This window comes from Cyprinus carpio, chromosome B1 (assembly GCF_018340385.1).
Source record: "Cyprinus carpio isolate SPL01 chromosome B1, ASM1834038v1, whole genome shotgun sequence".
Lineage (NCBI taxonomy): Eukaryota > Metazoa > Chordata > Actinopteri > Cypriniformes > Cyprinidae > Cyprinus > Cyprinus carpio.
This window is the reverse complement of record NC_056597.1, coordinates 19,165,638-19,184,559: the sequence shown is the minus strand read 5'-3', so window position 1 is coordinate 19,184,559 and position 18,922 is coordinate 19,165,638. Positions and strand designations below refer to the sequence as shown.

The 18,922-nt window shown below is 36.9% G+C and overlaps 2 protein-coding genes across 4 annotated transcripts in view; both read left to right on the top strand.

The window, feature by feature from the left end:
- The window catches only part of LOC109074589 (protein kinase C beta type-like), a 29,099-nt gene extending 22,122 nt beyond the window's left edge, over positions 1-6,977 (top strand). The window contains exon 17 of one of the 2 annotated variants that reach the window (XM_042716936.1): positions 3,936-6,977. In XM_042716936.1, coding sequence (XP_042572870.1) covers positions 3,936-4,088 — 153 coding nt within the window. In that variant the 3' untranslated portion in view covers positions 4,089-6,977. Of the gene's footprint in view, positions 1-345; positions 833-3,935 lie in introns of those variants that run through there. The other variant, XM_042716934.1, reaches the window with a different exon arrangement.
- A 1,988-nt stretch (positions 6,978-8,965) lies between these two features.
- On the top strand, positions 8,966-18,855 carry LOC109094476 (voltage-dependent calcium channel gamma-3 subunit). Of its 2 annotated transcripts, XM_042716933.1 has the most exons (5): positions 8,966-9,098; positions 9,186-9,535; positions 11,085-11,168; positions 11,787-11,927; positions 16,938-18,855. In XM_042716933.1, the coding sequence occupies exons 2-5, from the start codon at positions 9,325-9,327 to the stop codon at positions 17,717-17,719; spliced, it is 1,218 nt and encodes a 405-aa protein (XP_042572867.1). In that variant the 5' UTR covers positions 8,966-9,098; positions 9,186-9,324; the 3' UTR covers positions 17,720-18,855. The 2 variants fall into 2 exon arrangements, with proteins under 2 accessions (XP_042572867.1, XP_042572866.1); XM_042716932.1 differs by having other exon boundaries at positions 9,001-9,535.
- Positions 18,856-18,922: the final 67 nt, after the last annotated feature.

Genomic DNA, 18,922 nt, shown 5'->3' with positions numbered 1-18,922 from the left:
GTTGACTTCTAGCGGCACAACAATTAGCAGCATCAGAAATATGTTTCTAACACAGAAAATGATGTGCATGAAAAGTTTTGCTCAAACGTGAGCAGGAAGGTTTTTGACTTACAGTGTGTGCATATATTTTAGTTATGCAATGTAGGTATGTGCTCATCATTTTCTATCATTACACATTCACTCAATTAAGACTGTTACTATATAAGTGCTGTTACTATTATCACAGTTTTTTCAGTTATTTTCCCACATTTGAAGCTTCCATTTGTCATTAATTCCTCATTTGTTTGCTCACGCCGTACCATCATTTTCCCATCCCACATCTCTCTTCTCTCGTCTTCTCCACAGTGCGGTCGAGACGCAGAGAACTTTGATCGTTTTTTCACCCGCCATCCTCCTGTCCTGACCCCTCCTGACCAGGAAGTGATTCAAAACCTGGACCAAGAAGAATTTCAGGGCTTCTCATACATTAATCCAAATTTTGCATCTGTGAAATCCAAGTAGCCAGTTTTAGCCAAGCTCAAAATAGGGACCAATGAGATTACAGATCTTGAAATTACGTAGTGTGAATGAGCCAATGAGAGAGTTCAGGTAATTTCGATTCATATTGTTCCTTCCTGCTTCTTATTTTTTGTTTGATTAAAAGGATCAAGGAAAGAGATTGACTAACTTTGTAAAAGAACCTATAAAGAGTGAATTTGTGGCAGCCTTGTGAGATTTTGACTATTTGATGCTTGTATATCATGGACTGTAGTTTTACGGATTTAAAAAAAATCTGGATAAATCTAGTGTTATGGACACATTTCACCCCTAGATATTATATATATATATATATATATATATATATATATATATATATATATATATATATATATATATATATATATATATATATATATATATATATATATATATATAATGACAATGACAACTATAAAGACAATTTAAGAAAGACAAAAAATGCACTCAAATGTGATAATGTGACAATGCAAAAAGATTGTAATGGTTTTAAAAATAGGCTTCATTTTATTTATTATCAATTTGTTTCTTATTATTTTCTTTTCATTTTGGGGGTGAAATGTGACCTAGACCGGCCCTAGAGGCTTTGTGAGATTCACTCATTGTCTCTGATGAAGCATATCTTTAGAATATTAAATATAGCTGCCAAATCTATCTTTCTCCCCACACGCACATGTGCGCACACAAGCCATGCACCTCAGATGAACCATTTACAGCTTATGGATCAGTATGTTTACTGGGTCTTACCCCATTTTAGTGCTTTTTTCAGTTGGGTGTTGTACGTGTGTTGTGTGAAACCGTGCCAAGTCAGAGATTGAAGTTTAGGAACTGGTCATGCCACGTGTAGTTTTCCAACCAGTGCTGCTTGGATACTCATAACCACATCCTTAAACCAACTGGAAATGATAGTGATGTGACTACAACAACTTAGTTCCAGACATGATGATGATGTAACTACTTACGAGAACATATCTTTTATGTCATTATTCTGCCAAATTTGTGATGTAAGACTTTTTTTGACTTGTTATCTGTGCCTGGCAGTGTTTGGATCAAATTACTGTGAAACTGTGGACAGACTGTTTCTATAGAGGAAAATATATGAATATGTATTTGGAATATATTCATGATTTTTGTATGTCTGTATATTTTCCTTCTCTGTGTTTATTCTTGCATACACAACCAGTACCGAAATGTAGTCTCCGAATACTGATATTTTAGGATATATACTAAATATAGTTAATAATATGCACTTTTTTATTTTGATCACTGATCATACATTGATCATTTTTAGATGACAATATTTCATTTTTTCTGGTAAATAGAATTCAGCGGTCTAAAAAAAAATTTTCCAATGTATAAAATGCAAAATTAATGTTAACATACAGTAAATATAAGTATATCGGTATACATAGCATATATATAAGGTGGTCAGTAAGAAAATTAAGTCTTTTATGCTCACCAAGGATGCATTTATTTGATCAAAAATACAGTAAAAATCTGTAACATCACAGAAATCATTCTAATATGCAGATTTGTTCCTCAAGAATCAAGTTTCTGTGGAAACCATGAAGCTTTTTTTAGGAATCTTTCATGAATAGATTTATTTTAAATGTTTTGTAATATTATAAATTGTTTTATTTGTCACTTTTGATCAATTTAATACATTCATCTCGTCACTTTTGATCAATTTAATCCATCCTTAGTGAATAAAAGTAAATAATTAAAAAAAAAAAAAATAATAAATTTACTGATCCCAACCTTTTGAGTATAAAACAGTGTCCACAATGCAAGTACACTAATTGACTGGTCTTAAAAATAAGCTACCTGTAAAATAACCATCAGCAAACGGCAGATCCATATGAGAACAGGAGGAGTGTTTCACGTGAGTGTAAAATTGTGTGTTTGGACTTCTGGGTCTCATGAGGACATGATGGTGCAGTAACTGAGTAGGTACAGGAACCAGACTCTCAAGAAGTACTTCTCTCCAAGGCCCTTATTCTTGAGCTGGTTTGGGCCTCTAGCAGAAGGTAGGACTTTGTCTTGATTGTCCTCTGTCTTGAATGAACGGGCATTTGGTGTCTCTCTGTTCCTGGTTTATGTGTTTAGAAGAACTTTGAGCTGTTTGTCTCCAGTTGGTGGCTGGACTTTAAGGTCCAAACGTTCATCTCATTCTCATTCAGAATGTTTTAAAATGTTTTAGACATTTAGGGTCTAGTTTGCTCTCCTCTGTACTGTCCCTCCATGTTATTTGTGGTTTAATTCGGCCTCCTCCAGACTGACTCTTTTGTCTTGAGTGTTTGATTCAGATGTAACTTCAGGCTGTGGGTTCCTCTTCATCAGTTTTCTCTTGGTCTTTTTGTGTTTCTGACTTTTAATATCTGATTATTCTCTGTGATGTTTTAGTGTTGTCTTGATATGTGATTATAATCACAGATGTCTGATTTAAAGTCAACAGAAAATCAAAATAGATCCTATTTGCTTTCTTCATGCATGTTTCAGGTGATTTGGGATATTTTTCCAAAGTGCTTCCGTAATTCATGATAAACTTTTTTTCTGCTGTTGTCACCAAGGCTTTGTGAGCCATTTGATCATGTTAATTTATTAGCAGTTTTCATTGGCAATTTCCAGAGGACAAATTTAAGATTTTGTTGTTGAATTTCCTGCTTATCACAGAAACACACTGTGTAAGTAAAATAGGTTGCAAATGCAATTTTTTGTTGACTTTATTGCATTGCTGTAAGTATAATGGTCTTATTGAAGTGAGGCACAATGCAAAATGCCAACAATTTTTTTTTTACATTTAAATTGTAAATTTTCATATACAGTAATTAAATAATGTTAATTTATACAAATTAATGTTAAAATGTACACTATCATTTAAAACTTTTGATTAATACTTATATTCAGCAAGGATGCATTGTATTGATAGAAATCAATGGTACAGACATTTATAATGTTACAATAGATTTTTATTTCAAAACAGCACAATGTTGTGACTCTAAAGACTGGAGTAATGATGCTGTCAATTCAGCTTTGCATCACAAGAAAAAATACATTTTAAAGTATATTTAAATAGAAAACAGTTATTTTTAATTGTAATACTATTTCACAATATTACAGTTTTTACTATTTTTGATCAAAAATGTGATCAATTTTTTTTTTAATCTTAGCAACCTCAAACTTTTAAACAGTAGTGTATGTAATTAACTAATGTAAACATGTAGAGCCTTGCTGTATTGTGATGTTATAAAAAATGTAAAAACTTTAAAAAGGTGTAAACAAGTAATATCCTTGATCTTTAACCTTTAACACCTTGAGTTCAGGTTACTAGTTATAACTTAGACCATTAGTGATGTATGCGAAACATTATGCACATTCATGGTCACACTCATAACTCTCTGTCTCTGTTTTTATTTCAGAAAAATCGACGTGACGTAGGTAATTTTGACAAGGAGTTCACCAAGATGGCGGTTGAGCTGACACCAACGGATAAACTCTTCATTATGAATCTGGACCAAAATGAATTCCAAGGCTTCTCCTACACCAACCCTGAGTTTGTCATCCAGGTTTAACACCAAACTTCAGTTGATTGCTCCATACAGGTGTGAGAGCAGGACACGCTCGGTCTTATTACTCAGATAGCATCATTTTGTCCCTGTGCCACCTGAAACGGCACAAACCCAGCAGGTTCATACAGAACCAAACCAGGATTATACTCAGTCTCAACCAAGGCCTCAGAAACTCTGAAATGAATTTGCCAGAGGAGAGAGAACGGTTATAATAGAGTGTATTCATAGTCTCCATGAGAATGTCTTGTGTTTTCATCTCCATGAGAATTATCCTACCTCTTTCCTTTTTCCTGCAGCCCCTCATTTTCAAATGAATTAGCCTGACAACATGCAGCACTAATGGCCTTTTCCAGAGCTAATTAGGCCTTACGCAACCTTGAACCATTTACGTTACAATCTGCTCTAAATTAGTAAAGCATTTTGTTATCAATTCAAAGTCAAGTTCCCGTGCATCAGTGAGTGATAGATGAGGAAATATCCTCAAGCACTTCTTGCTAGATGTTTGTTTAGATGGTTGATATCTGTCAGCTTGGTCTGAGATTCTCAGCATTACAGCTAAATATTTAAAATAATGACATCCATATGGCCTTTAGTTTGCTCCCAGCATAATGTCTCCTGTTCATGAGATGCTCTTTAAATTCTTTGTGTCATGATAACTTGAGGGGAAAACATAAGACAACAGGGTTGATTTATAATTTGGATAAAGCTTTGAAAATCATAACTTTACATGAAAACGGTTGACATTTGTGGTGCCAGAAATATGTTGATTGTATGCCTTTATTGCTGATCAGTCTTGAATCAATTAATGAGCTTAACTCCGAGAGCATCATATTGATTTTGCTTTTTGAAAATTTTCAGTTGAATTTTCTCTGGGAATTCTGTGCTCTTGTTATTATGACAGTCATATTTATAAGATAAGGAGGGTAATTATAACACAAGTCATAATTATGACATAAAAAGTCATATTTATGAGAGGAAAATCAGTCATACTTTCAACTTGTTTTATTTTTTAATCTTACAATTTCAGCTTTTTAAAAGTGATGACTTTTTGTCAGAATTTTGCCCCTTTTTTTAATAATGACTTTTATCATAAGTTTTATGTCTCAATTTCAACTTTTTATGTCTGCATGACTTAGTACGTAAATTTTGACATGAATTCATGTCATAATTATTTACCAAAAGCATGATTTTCCCTTGTGTGATGGAATTGGATTTTTAAAGAAAAGTTGGCATATGTTTGAGAGGGAAACCTTCTGCAAGCATGACACAAAGAGAATAAAATGCAAAAAGCAGTGACTGTAGCATCAAATAACATCAAATTAAAATATGCTTACAAAAAATGGATTGTATGACAATACAGCCGTTTGATGTGCAATGTGATGAGAATTACAGATCCTGACTGGAAAATGTTAGAATGCACTTTCAACCTTAACTGTGTTTAAAGCATTGAGTTTCACCATTTCTTTTCAATTTATTTTTGAACAGCTGACAAGTGCATGCGGTTGCAATCCTTGATAAGGTGCATTAGTGCTGTTTACTGAATTGGCATCAGGGGTTGTTCCATGCATATCACTGGCTGCAGAGAATGTGATTCATTCAGTATGAGCTGAAAACTACAACATTAGCTACTGTACCAGTCTTGACTGAAACCCTAATGTGCCATATATTTTTGTGGGGGAATCTGCAGTGTTTGGGGAACTCGTTATGTGCAATGTGTCTGTGTTAAACAGACTCCACAAGGAGTTTTAGTCTACCCTATGCATGCCTGGTAGAGCCCTTGCTCTTTAACTCGGTGTTAACTTATTAACTAAGTGTGTCAGTAATGGTTGGATCTGTTGTAGCATAGATCCTTATAAGGGTTATGGTGTGTGAACAGTTCTATTTGTTTATGTTTTATTTTGTAATTAGATATATGAAATAGAAATATAAGTATTCTAGTCTTCCAAATGAAAACACGTTGTGTGATCATGTAAACAGTGATAAGTATAATCTGCTTTTCCTGAGGTGATAACTGGAAAAGTGGGGATAATGTATAAAGATATTGTATAATATTTATTGTATAGTGTATATGGAGGGTTAAATGTTTGTGAAGACCTGTAGCCTGAACTACAAAGATGTGAGAGCTGGAAAAAGAGATTGAAAAGCTTTTATTTGAAAGCAACTGTTTGTTTTTAATAATCTTTAAATACAGTTTCAAAATCATTCTGATGGTTCACTGACTTTTAATAATGCAAATGGATTCTGTTTCTTTTCTGCTCCGCGAAAAGGGTGGATTGCTTCATTATGGCAGTAACATTATTGCTTTAACTGGACTTTTATAAAAAAATATATATATATAAAACAAAGTGATAAAATAGCATATAGCTGACGACCTTACTAGCGTTACTGTCCTAAACTAAATCTCTTCGGCATGTGCGTAACTGTAAATGAATTATGTGGCCTTTACGCAATCAAGGTAATTGTCACACCTCGAACAAACATGCACACTTTAATATTGTAATCCCTGGCCCTGTTTAGTAGGCAGTTATTATTTTAGTTTTTCTATCATGTTTTAATGATGAAGGGTTTAAAGGGCTTCCTGTACAAGAATGAATCCCCCCCAAAACAAGTTTTATACTATGCAAGACAGATGCAAGTCAACAACGACACATCGACATAACATCCAGACAGCAGCAGTGGTTGGCTATGGGGAGGGCTATCGCTGGTAATTGCAAAGATATTTTGCATGTTATTTATTTATGCTATGTGGATTATTAAAGCTGAAGTTTTCATATGCCAATATGTGTGTTTGTAATTTTTGTTGTTTTTGTTATGAGGTTCCATAGAGAATCCATAGGTTCTAAGGTTATTGGCCCATTCACAAGAAAGTGAGAAATGTGTAGGCTCAGTCATTGTACTTTAAGTAATTGGGATTGAGAATAAAAGTATATAAAGCAGCGACTGATTGATGATGATGCTTTCTTTTTTTAAATTAACTGTTCTTTTCCAAGCCATTGTTAGATGCCAATGTTACCTGTCATATCTATGCAAAGATTTGATTTCAAAATCAGTATTGTAGCTACTAAACTAGTTCTTGTTATGGTTTTAAACCTCAGAATGATCTCAAAGTAAGTCTGATTTTGAGGTGGCTGTGCTTTAATATTAAATTATTATAATCTTAATTGATTTTGCATGTGACAGTGATCGGTGTTAAGTAGCATACTACTGTAAGGTTATCCCTGCCTGCTTTACATTATTAACAGTTCAAAACATTAGAGACGTAAAAAAGTAATCAAATGTAATCAGTTACTGTCACTAATCCCTAGCTGGAGTCTGGATTCCAGACCCTTGCAACTTACCCGGGCTCCATTTCCCATAATCCTTTGCCCAGACTCATCAAGACTCACTAATTACAGTCACCTGTCTCTCATCAACTCATCAGTCACACACTATAAGAATGACACACACACACTCTTTCACCGCTGATGAGTGATAGCCTGTAATGTTTCCTAGTTTCCTTGGTTTTGTTGTTTGCTGCCTGCCCTGACCATAGCCTGTTTATTGGATTACTCTTTTGGATTTGCCTTGGATGGTTCTGTTTTGCTGGTGTTTGACCCTGCCTGTCTGACTACGATCTTATTAAAATTGCATTTGGATCCTCAACCCTGTTGTCACACATCCAACGTTACAGTTACATTATTTAAATACAATAATATAAATAGTTACATTACTTATTACATGTCAGATAGGGTAACTTGTAATCTGTAACCTATTACATTTCCAAAGTAACCTTCCCAACACTGAGTACTGTAACCTGACATAACTGAGTATTTAAAATTGTACATTGTAAAAACATGTCATAGCAACAATGTCTAGCCATTTATATTGTCACAATGATTGTATACGTTTCATACGACTTTACAGTCTAATAAAAAACTTAAATATGTGTAATTTCAGAAATGTTAAGTGTTAATAAAAATAAATTTTCTGTCAATATGCGCGAGCCTCATCACCTCTATATGCATAGAACGCAATTAAAAGTCCCAACTAATTTTTACGGTTTTTAAATAAGCAAATGCAAATGACAGGGTAACTAAATAAATGTGTTAGTTTGTGCATGTTCTTCTTTAAAATCAGTGTTAATTTCATTAACGAAGACGATGACGAAAAATATTCGTAAACAAACATTTTTTTCTGTGACAAAGGGAGACGTTGACGAGTAAAAACATATTTGATGGGTGAAAACTGAACGTGTGTCACATGCATGCCTTCCGTCTTAAAGGGACAGCATTCCCAATTAAGTACCTATCCGTGTCATTGTTAACCAACAAAAGATGTTAAATAAATATATTAAGTAAACCTATTGTATCTGAAAAATGAGTTTAATTTGTATCTCTTTCGTATTTGTATTATTGTCTTATTCTGCTTCTTTTTCAAAAATTTTAAATTATATATATGAAATATATTATATATGAACAACTATCATTTTTATAAGTTGTACCCTTGTTTTCACTACTGTTAAAGGGATAGTTCACCCAAAGATTTTAATTGTCATCATTTATTCAAGTTTTTCCAAATTCAATCCTTGATTCAAATTTATCATAAGCTTAATTGATTTGTTCTTAAAAAAAAAGAAGAATCCATGACTATTTTTGTTTGAAGACTACATAGAAAATAGCTACCAAAATAAATGACTAAAATGTGACTAAGACTATTAAGCATTTTCGTCTCAAGATAAAGAGTGAATCAAAATCCCAGTCAAAATGAACACTGTTTAAAATGTACTGATCCTTTATTGCATAAGTTTATCTGTGCTGTTCACGACACTGGCGAGCGCAAAGTGGAGGCGGTGCTTTACATCCACAATCAGAGGCTCAACCCCATACCCACCTCAGTAGTATGATCCATGTGGGAGTGCACACAGACCAGTCATGGGCATACTGGGTTTATTCGAGGGAATATCGAGAAAACCTAACACCACCGTAATGTCTTTTGGGAAAAAGTTTTTCTTGGAGTTGATTTTGAATGTATAAGGTAAGTTTGAAGCGTTAAAAGGAGAATTTAGCCTACCTAAATGAAGGAGATAAACCCCAATGATCTTTCTCACTTTGCGCGTAAAAGCGCACCGGATGAGGAACGCGTGCCAAAACTTATCGAAAAAGTCACTGTCACAATCGCAGACATGTGAGACTTCATCAACACGCGTGAATATGGATAAGCCGTGCTAAGTGTACACTGATGCCAGAGAGCCGGGTGCAGGATGAAGGTGTGTAATCGTGGAGTGCAGATGCTCCTCACCACGGCGGGGGCTTTCGCGGCCTTCAGCTTGATGACCATCGCGGTGGGCACCGACTACTGGCTGTACTCGCGTGGAGTCTGCAGGACCAAAAGCGTCAATGACAATGACACCAACCGAAAGAACGAAGAGGTACTTACGCACTCGGGACTCTGGAGACAGTGTTGCATGGAAGGTACTTTTTTCCTTCAAAACTGTGATAAAATGCTTTTTATTACATGTATAAGTGGATGACTTGATAACACTATAATAGCCTATATATTTAGCTCAAACTATGATATGATTTTTATTTTATGATTGCAAGTTGTTGCAGTAGAACTGTGGTATAACACTGAAAAAGAATTAAGGTAAGTGTTTGCAAACCATTTATTTTAGCTACATTTAATTAAATATATATATATTGAAAGTTAGTCAACTAAATTTGTTTATTTAAATGTAGCTAAATCAAATTGATTTGCAACCACTTACCTTAAAAAAATTGTAAATTCAATAAACCATTTTTTTTTGCCAGTGAAGTAAGTGTTGCAATAAATTGATGGTAAATTGATATTCATTAAACGAATGAATGAATTAAATGACAGAAAGGTTCTGAAACCTTAACCCAGTATTTGTTTGAGATTTAATGTTTCTGAATAATTGAAATATTTATACTCCTACACCAAAACATTGTAAATGATAACATCTTAAATGACTAAATTAACTAGGCTAAAGTCAAAATAGCATAACATCACTTAATCAACCTAAATACATTAATTTATACCAACTATTGTTTATGGGTTAAATCAGGTAAAAATAGCTATTTAATTTTTTTTTTTCATGGAACAGTAGTATTACTGTTTTTTACATGTACCATGCTAGTCTTTGAAGTACCTTGAATTACTCATAGTACACATTCACTATAATAGTACTATCTTACGTCACTGTCATTTTACCATTACGTTTTTCTAAAGCTTGTGTCAGATGATTATAAATGTTTAAAAGTTGGAGCTGAATCAAAACCCTTTCCTGTTTCCCGTGGGTTGATTTATTTATCTAATTATTGATTGAATTATTTTTACTTTCTCTCACAATACGCATTCCTCTAGTTTCGACCCATCTCTCACTCGCTCTTCTACTCTCTGACCTATATCACTTCAACGTCAATTCTTTTAATGGAAAGTGTAATGAAGCGTTCACTCTGTTAAAAGGGCATCAAAGTGGCAGCGTTCATGTTACGCGTGTGAATGCAAGAGATATTTAGGGTACGAGTAGACTGTTATGAAAGATGGCTGGCACAGACCATACACTTTCTCTAAAACTAATATTCTCTAAAACATCAGTTATACACACAAAGACATAGAAATCCAGCTATTAAAAATGCAGATGCATGTACATGTATGTGGCATCTACATCAAACTCACACATGCAGTGAGCATTTTGTATTAAATTACAAACAACAAAAAAGAAAGCCACGGAAGCCCTGTTTAAATTGACACTTTTGCTTCTCTTTTAAATAGTTACTTTGGCTCATGATATTTGATATGTGGAATGACACTGAGCAAAAGAGAAAATGTGTTGCCTGGATAAAAGAGAAATAGTGTCTGTGTGTTTTGAGAATGTCTAATTAGTTTGGAGGATATTGATATTGTTAATGATTTGATAGCATTAGTCCAATCATGTAGAAAATGGCATTGGCCTTTAACTGAGGCATGTGTGATTTTGAAAGTATCTGGTGTTTCTTACAGGCATATTTAAAGGGGTTTGTAAAAACATTGATCATTTTCCAGAGGATGCAGATTATGAACAAGACGCTGCAGAATATCTACTGCGTAAGTATCTACAAAGGTTTCACATTCAGTTCACATGCAATGAAAACCTACTATAAAAATAGCATTTGCAAACTCTGTAGTTTCCAGTTGAATCACTGTTAAAACAAGGTTCCTTCCTAAAGATTTTAGAAAAGTGTGGAAATGTACTGAATTTGATTTGAGTAAATTCCAGATGTGAATATATATATATGAAAAAAAAGCAGTGTGTAAAAATATTTGTGTTATTGTGTTAATCATAATAATGCATCAGGTGAATACAGTATACAGCAGATTCTTCTCATCATGTAGCATGTTATTACTTCAGGAAAACCAACGGCAAAAAAAGAGAAAATAATAATATTTAGAGATGACAATGTTATATAAATATAAAGTTGAAAATAATGCTGTATGAAGCATTTTTATATATGAACCATTTTATGTAAAAATATGGACTGAAAAATTTAGAATGGTTTGAAAATTATGGAATTTTAAAATGGTAAATATTTAGGAACCCTGTAAAAGAGCTCAAATAAAATAATAAGAATTAGAATAATATTAAGTATATACAGTAGATTAGAGAAAAAACACTATTAGAGATTAGTTATAATTTGTGTGTGTGTGTGTGTGTTTGTGTGACAGGTGCTGTGCGCGCCTCGAGTCTTTTCCCTATACTGAGTGTGGGACTGCTGTTCATTGGTGGAGTGTGTGTTGCTGCCAGTGAGTTCTACAAGAGCCGACACAATGTCATCCTGAGCGCAGGCATCTTTTTTGTCTCAGCTGGTATGTCCATATGCTCATATGTAGACTTTTACCTGGTTATATGTACCATAGATGTTTTCAAATGTATCAATTATAAACATATCCACAGCAATCACAGGGTGAAGCACCCAAATAGCAGCCCTTTGTAATGTTGAGTAGATTTGTTTGATCATAGCAAAGCAGATTTTGTATTACTTGTAACTTTTTAGCTTTTGACGAGTAGGTGGCACTGTAAGCACATTTATGTGGTATTCTCATGACAGTAATATGGAAGCCAATTCCGCCACATAAGAAACACTATTTGGTTAATCATAATTATGACAAATGTGAATTTAGGACATAAAGAGTCAAATATATGAGATAAGTTTAATTAGCACATAAAAGAGGAAATTATAAGAAAACGACTAAGAGATAATGACAAACAATAATGATAAAAAGTCGTCACCTTTAATTATATAGTGCTTTTAACAAAACAGATTGTGTCAAAGCAGCTTTACAGAATTAAATAAGAAAAATAGTGTGGAATAATGCAAAACAGTAAACACTCAATTTTCAGTTAAAGTCAGTTATGACATAAAACGTCTTAATATGGAAAACCGAAATTATGACTTAAAAAATCAAAATTATGACAATTTTTTTCATTTTACTTCATAATTTAGACTTTTTGTCATTATTTTGACCTTTATGTCATGTTTATGACTAGATTCCCATAATCTAGTCAAAATTATGAAAAGTCAAAATTATGGGAAAATAAGTCCTAATTGGCCATTTTTTTTGACTTTTTATATCACCATTATGACGTTTTGTTAGAATTTCAACCTTTTATGCAATTTCTACCTTTTCATTTCATTATGACTTCACATTTACATCGCAACACTGCCTAGTTTTTATCTCATAATTATGACTCAGTATCTCATAATTTCGACTTTTTATGTGGCATAAATGGGCTTCCATACAACGCAACGTTTCATAAACAAAACTACAGAATCAGTGACAAGGGTGTCTTTAGCAACTTCATGAGTTTAGAAAATTAGTTTTGAAGGCAAAACGATTCTTTTCATAAGTTATTTATGAATTTTTGTTCAATAAGTCACCAGTTATTTTGAGGAAAAGCGTGAAAGCTTCTAAGGACATTTCTTAGCAAATTGCATGATAACATTATGGATATTGATGTCATTTTTGTAACCATGACACAAAACTGCATAGAACACACAATGAAATTACTCACATTTTCTGTATGAATTTTTACTAGCATTTTACCTGTATTTTAAATCACACATTGTACTCCGATAGACAGATAAGATGAAAAAGATTGATTTTTTGAGAAAATAACTTAAACAGTGTACCCAAATAATTAACAATTATAGGTGCAAAATAGGGGTTGAGCGACTTTGAATTTTAATTTTTTTTTTACGTCGACTTTTATGTGACTTTTAATGTGATTATGTGACTAGTCACTGATGAAGTCATTAATGAACAAATAATAAACTCTTTGTCCACAGCTATGGCATATGACAGCGCTGCCCACATGGCTATTGCTCCTATAAAAAAGTGACGTGACATACAGCCAAGTATGATGGCCCAAACTCAGAATTCGTGCTCTGCATTTAACCCATCCAAAGTGCACACACACAGCAGTGAACACACACACACCGTGAACACACACCCGGAGCAGTGGGCAGCCATTTATGCTGCGGCGCATAGGGAGCAGTTGGGGGTTCGGTGCCTTGCTCAAGGGCACCTCAGTCATGGTATTGCTGGCCCGAGACTCGAACCCACAACCTTAGGGTTAGGAGTCAAACTCTCTAACCATTAGGCCACGACTTCCCCCTATAACAGCTCATTTTTATTAGTTATTTTGCCTTGGGGTCGTTTTATTTCTCACAGATTTCTGCTCATTCTAAATCAGATATAGATAAAGTAGCACAGTAAAGATTACATTTATATGAATGCATTAGTGAGAGTGACTGCGTGTGTTAATTAATTCTACATGGCAGCGTCTCTCTAGTGGTAGTGACGCTGTGGGACTTTAGAGCACTTTGGAGTAGAACAGGGATTTTAACTAACCTGTACAATAAGCTGTTTAGACTGTTCAATTTCGAGCATCCAGTAATATAATCACACATGTCTTGTGGCGCTTTCGGAGTATACATTTATTTGTCATTTTAACTGTTTGGAAATGGAGCGTAAATGTGGAAGTCCTTCAAAGATTTATTATCCTGTTGCGCCCTCTATAGGACCAGTGACTAGTCGAAGTCAAGCTTGAAGCATCATGGGAGAGCATTGAAGTCGACTAGTCGATTACTTTGTTGAACCCCTATTGCAAACTAACAACTAAGGTATCATAAAGAAACTATTAAAATTATTATTGAACAAGTGTAACTAGCATTCTAATTTGCATGCATTGTGCATACTGCTAGGCACCTCTCTCCAAGTCTCTACCAGCTGATGTGCGGCTTGGTTGTGTAGCTGTTTCAATACTTACTAAATTTTTTGTGTGGTTAAGAGGAAAAGCATGTCTTTTTGTCATTTTATCACTTTTTAATGTTGTCAAAGTCGTCATTTCTCCTGCTACTTTTAACCCCTCTTTCTTTTCAGTGGTCTCCAGCTCCTGTAACACACTCTAGCGTGAGGCTGTTTCTGCTAGCTGTGCAGGCTCCACAGGCTCTTCAGCATTTTTCCCCAAATATCACAAGCCCCGCAGACTACAGCTACAGCAGCTGAAACAAGCGCAAAGCTGCTTACGCTTGCAACACATGCCCTCACATCTCAGTCTTTTCCTCCTGTTACTTCTAATCCTTTTCCTTTTCAGCGGCTTCCAGCTCCCATAGCAGACGCTAGTATGAGGCTGCCTCTGCTAGCCGTGCAAGCTGCACAGGCTCTTCAGGATGTCAAAAAACCACGCTCCCTCCCCGTGGCCTACAGCAGCTGAAGGAAGCGTGAGGCTGTCTCCGCTTGCAACTCAGGCCCACACATCTCAGGATTTTCCTCCCGTTTCTAATGACCACTTTTTTTCTTTTCAGTAGCCTCCAGCTTCCATAGCAGACACTAGCCCAGAGGCCGATTTAAACGTCAGGCTGCCTCTGCTTACAATTGCAGCCCATGCTCCACTTCCTCATAGCTCCCTGCTTCATTTAAAATGACATTGTCTTCCAGATCAAGTTCCACCTCCCCTCGAGCTTCAAGACGCAGCAGATCAGGAATTCAGAATTCAGAAGCTTTTCAGAAGCTCTGTCTGTGTGAGCTGGCTGTGTGCGCCGTTCATGCGGGGCATGTCCCTGCCGGGATTTTTTAGTATCGCCTAAAGCATCAAAGCAGTTTGACCAATAACATGCAGGTATTGTACATAATCAACCAAGCTGCACGTGAGATGGCGAGATCTACAGGGAACAATCAAAGTGATGTATGCACACGTCTTTGTTTGTTCATTTGACTTGAAGCATTGCTGCATACCGAGAGAAAAAAAAAAGACACCAAAGTAGGTGCAAAAGCGATTAAGTGGTGCGAAAGCATAATGAGCAGTCTGCTCTTCTCTCAATAACTCTAATGAATGGCACACAATGATTGACCTGCACAGTGCAGACAGCCAAAACCTGGATGTTTTGGGCGGTATTGGGGTCCTGGCTAGGGCATGTCCCGTGTGGGCGGTGCATATGGCCACCTTATGTCTACATCCCCTCTTGACCCTCTTTTTGTCGATGCCTGTAACCACCCCATCACATGTTTTTTGGTTTCAAAAACATCTAAAACTCTCCCTCGTCCAATCAGGCATACCTCTAGAAATATTTTCCAGCCACTCCTTCCGAATCGGGGCAGCAACTACAGCAGCTACAAACAGCCCTCTCACAGCAGCGGATCGAAGCTCTCGGTTGATGATCATCGGGCGCCTTCAAGAGCTATCAGTACAAATAATTTTCACATTAAGAAAGCCCATTTAACTCTAATTTAAATTAAATTTTAAGCTACTGCTGCAGTTTCCTGCTTAATTTGATACTGCCGCCGCAGTGCCCCGCTCATTTGATACTGCCGCCGCAGTTTCCTGCTTAATTTGATACTGCCGCCGCAGTGCCCCGCTCATTTGATACTGCCGCCGCAGTGCCCCGCTCATTTGATATTGCCGCCGCAGTGCCCCGCTCTTTTGATACTGCTGCTGCAGTGCCCCCGCTTATCTGATACTGCCGCCGCAGTGCCCCGCTCATTTGACACTGCCGCCGCAGTGCCCCGCTCATTGGTACTGCCGCCGCAGTGCCCCGCTCATTTGATACTGCCGCCGCAGTGCCCCGCTCATTTGGTACTGCCGTCGCAGTGCCCCGCTCATTTGATACTGCCGCCGCAGTGCCCCGCTCATTTGGTACTGCCGTCGCAGTGCCCCGCTCATTTGGTACTGCCGCCGCAGTGCCCCGCTCATTTGATACTGCCGCCGCAGTGCCCCGCTCATTTGGTACTTCCGCCGCAGTGCCCCGCTCATCGGATACTGCCACTACAGGACCCTGCTTATTTTGATACTGCCCTCCATCTGTCGTTTTGAGTTTCAGGCTTAATTAGCATCGGACAGGGCTCTCCCTTCCGGTGCAGCAGAGCTGCAGCTCCCTTTGGTCGTAGTGAGAGCCCTCCATCTGACGCTTTAAACCACACCACCTATTCAGCTTCAAGAGGGGCTCTCCCTTCTGGTGCAGCAGAGCCACAGCTCCCTTCGGACACAGCGAGAGTCCCTCCCCTGGCGTTCCATCATGCTCCTCATTTGGATCTTAATGTTTACTCCACTTTTCTTCATGGCACGCATATTTTTGGGGGGCTACTCACAAGTTTGTCCGGCTGCGGTCTCATACCATTAGCTTCTTTTGGGGAGTTTTCTGGGTTCGGGCTCTATCCTGAGCTCGGAGCCCTCCCTCCGGACAGCACGCCAAATATGCTACTAATTGCTCTACCATATTATATGTTAGTGTGAACTCGTGAATGTATGATTAGGTTAGAAACACACACATAAATGAACTGGAGCAAAGGTTGACAGTATCTTTTTTTTTTTTTTAGGCCTTAGCAACATTATTGGCATTATCGTGTACATCTCATCCAACGCTGGCGACCCTAACCAGAGCGAGTCGAAGCGCAGTCACTGGTACGGCTGGAGCTTCTACTGCGGCGCTCTTTCCTTCATCATAGCGGAGATTGTTGGGGTCCTGGCCGTGCACCTGTTCATCGATACGCACCGTGCGCTGAGATTGCGTTCGCATCGCACACTCCAAACCAGCACGCATCCCCTACAGCATCGGCGCTCGAGCAGCTACCGTTCCCGCTACCGCTGGAGGCAGAGTCAAAACCGCTCCTCAGACTCCCGATCGCGCGAACCCTCTCCGGCACCGGCGGCCGGTCCCGGGAACGACCTCGGGCTTTACGCGCTGGGACGCGGACTTCCACCAACAGCTGCTCACGCGCTCGCGCACAACACACTCAGCGCCGGGCGTGGTTTTGCACATTTTCATAACTCTGTCATCGCTAAAAACAACTTTGCAAATCCTTATGTGTTCACCATGCAGAACTCGTTGAAATCAGAAAGAGGGCTTTCGCACATACAGAACTCGTTGAGTACCGAGAATGGCTTTGCGTTTGCAAATGCACATGGCCAACATTCTGTCAAACCTGAAAATGGAGTCGTGCTGTCGCAGAACTATAAACTAAACTCAGTTAATCCCAGTAAAAGCCCAGTGCATGCACAAAATTCTGGGAATGACAATTCACCAGTGCAAAATGCTGTAAAAGAGCCTTCATATATGTCTCATAGTAGCACTGCGTCAAGAAGAACAACTCCTGTGTAAAAAAAAGAAAAAGAAGAAGAAAAAGGACATATGCTGCTATATTATGCTATATGAAGTTCATGAATATTAGCTAATTCCTTCACTGAATATGTGCATATTATTTGCTTTTAGCTTCATGTACTAAATGAAGTGGATTGACTCTGGAAAAAAAAACAAATACTAATGGTGCTGTTTATTATGTCCTCTGCTGCCTTGTCCTTGGAACTTTTCCGGATGCAATACTCTCAATGGCCACATGAGCAGCAAAGGGCAACTGTTATGTCAAAACACACTGGACCTTTTTCACTGATGACGTTTTTGACCACGTAAATGTAGAAAAGCATTTTATATTTTCATTTTAAAAATTTCATGTACATAGAAATTTGCCCAAGTATGGTGACTTATGAGAACCCCGGAAATTTGAAAAGGGTCCACTGGCTCATTCATCATTTCTAGATCCATATTATGACTGATAAAATCAATCCACTCTACTTCTCCACTAGATCTTCTCTGATAATATAATACATTATTCTCATTCCAGTGGTCCAGTGATCAGCAAAAAAAGCTTCAAAAAAGTGTTAAAACGTTGTTTAGAGCATTCGGTTTTTAGTGTAGATTTGATGTAACCTATTCCATTGGAAAAGTTAATATACAGTTTTTATACAAATTAACAGACAATACAACTGATAGGACAGATGGCCTGGAGCAACGGGGTTAAGTGGATTGATTTTACACTCAATGAGGACAGAAAAGGATGGTGGCATTAGTGTCAGGGTCATGCATGACTATGACTGAACCTTGAACTTTACATTTGCATGTTAGCCAATCAGAAAACGCTGTCTTGCTACCTCAATTATTTGGCGTGTTCAAGTTTGCTTACACCAGGTTTGTTGTCACATCTTTGGAAAGTAGAGCAGGAAAATATGAAAAACGAAGTACAGCATTTTCTATTAATTTCTCATTTCTTATTATTAATATTAAAACAGTTGTGCTGCTTAATATTTTAGTGAAAACTGTGATACATTTTTTTCCGGATTCTTTGTTGACTAAAGTTTAAAAGAACAACATTTATTTGACTTTGAAATCTTTAATAACATTATAAAAGTCTTTACTGTTACTTTTAATCAATTTAATGTGTCATTGCTGAATAAAAGTATTAATTATCTAAAAAAGTTTCCTAAAAATCTTGACACCAAACATTGGAATGGTAGTGTACATTTTATA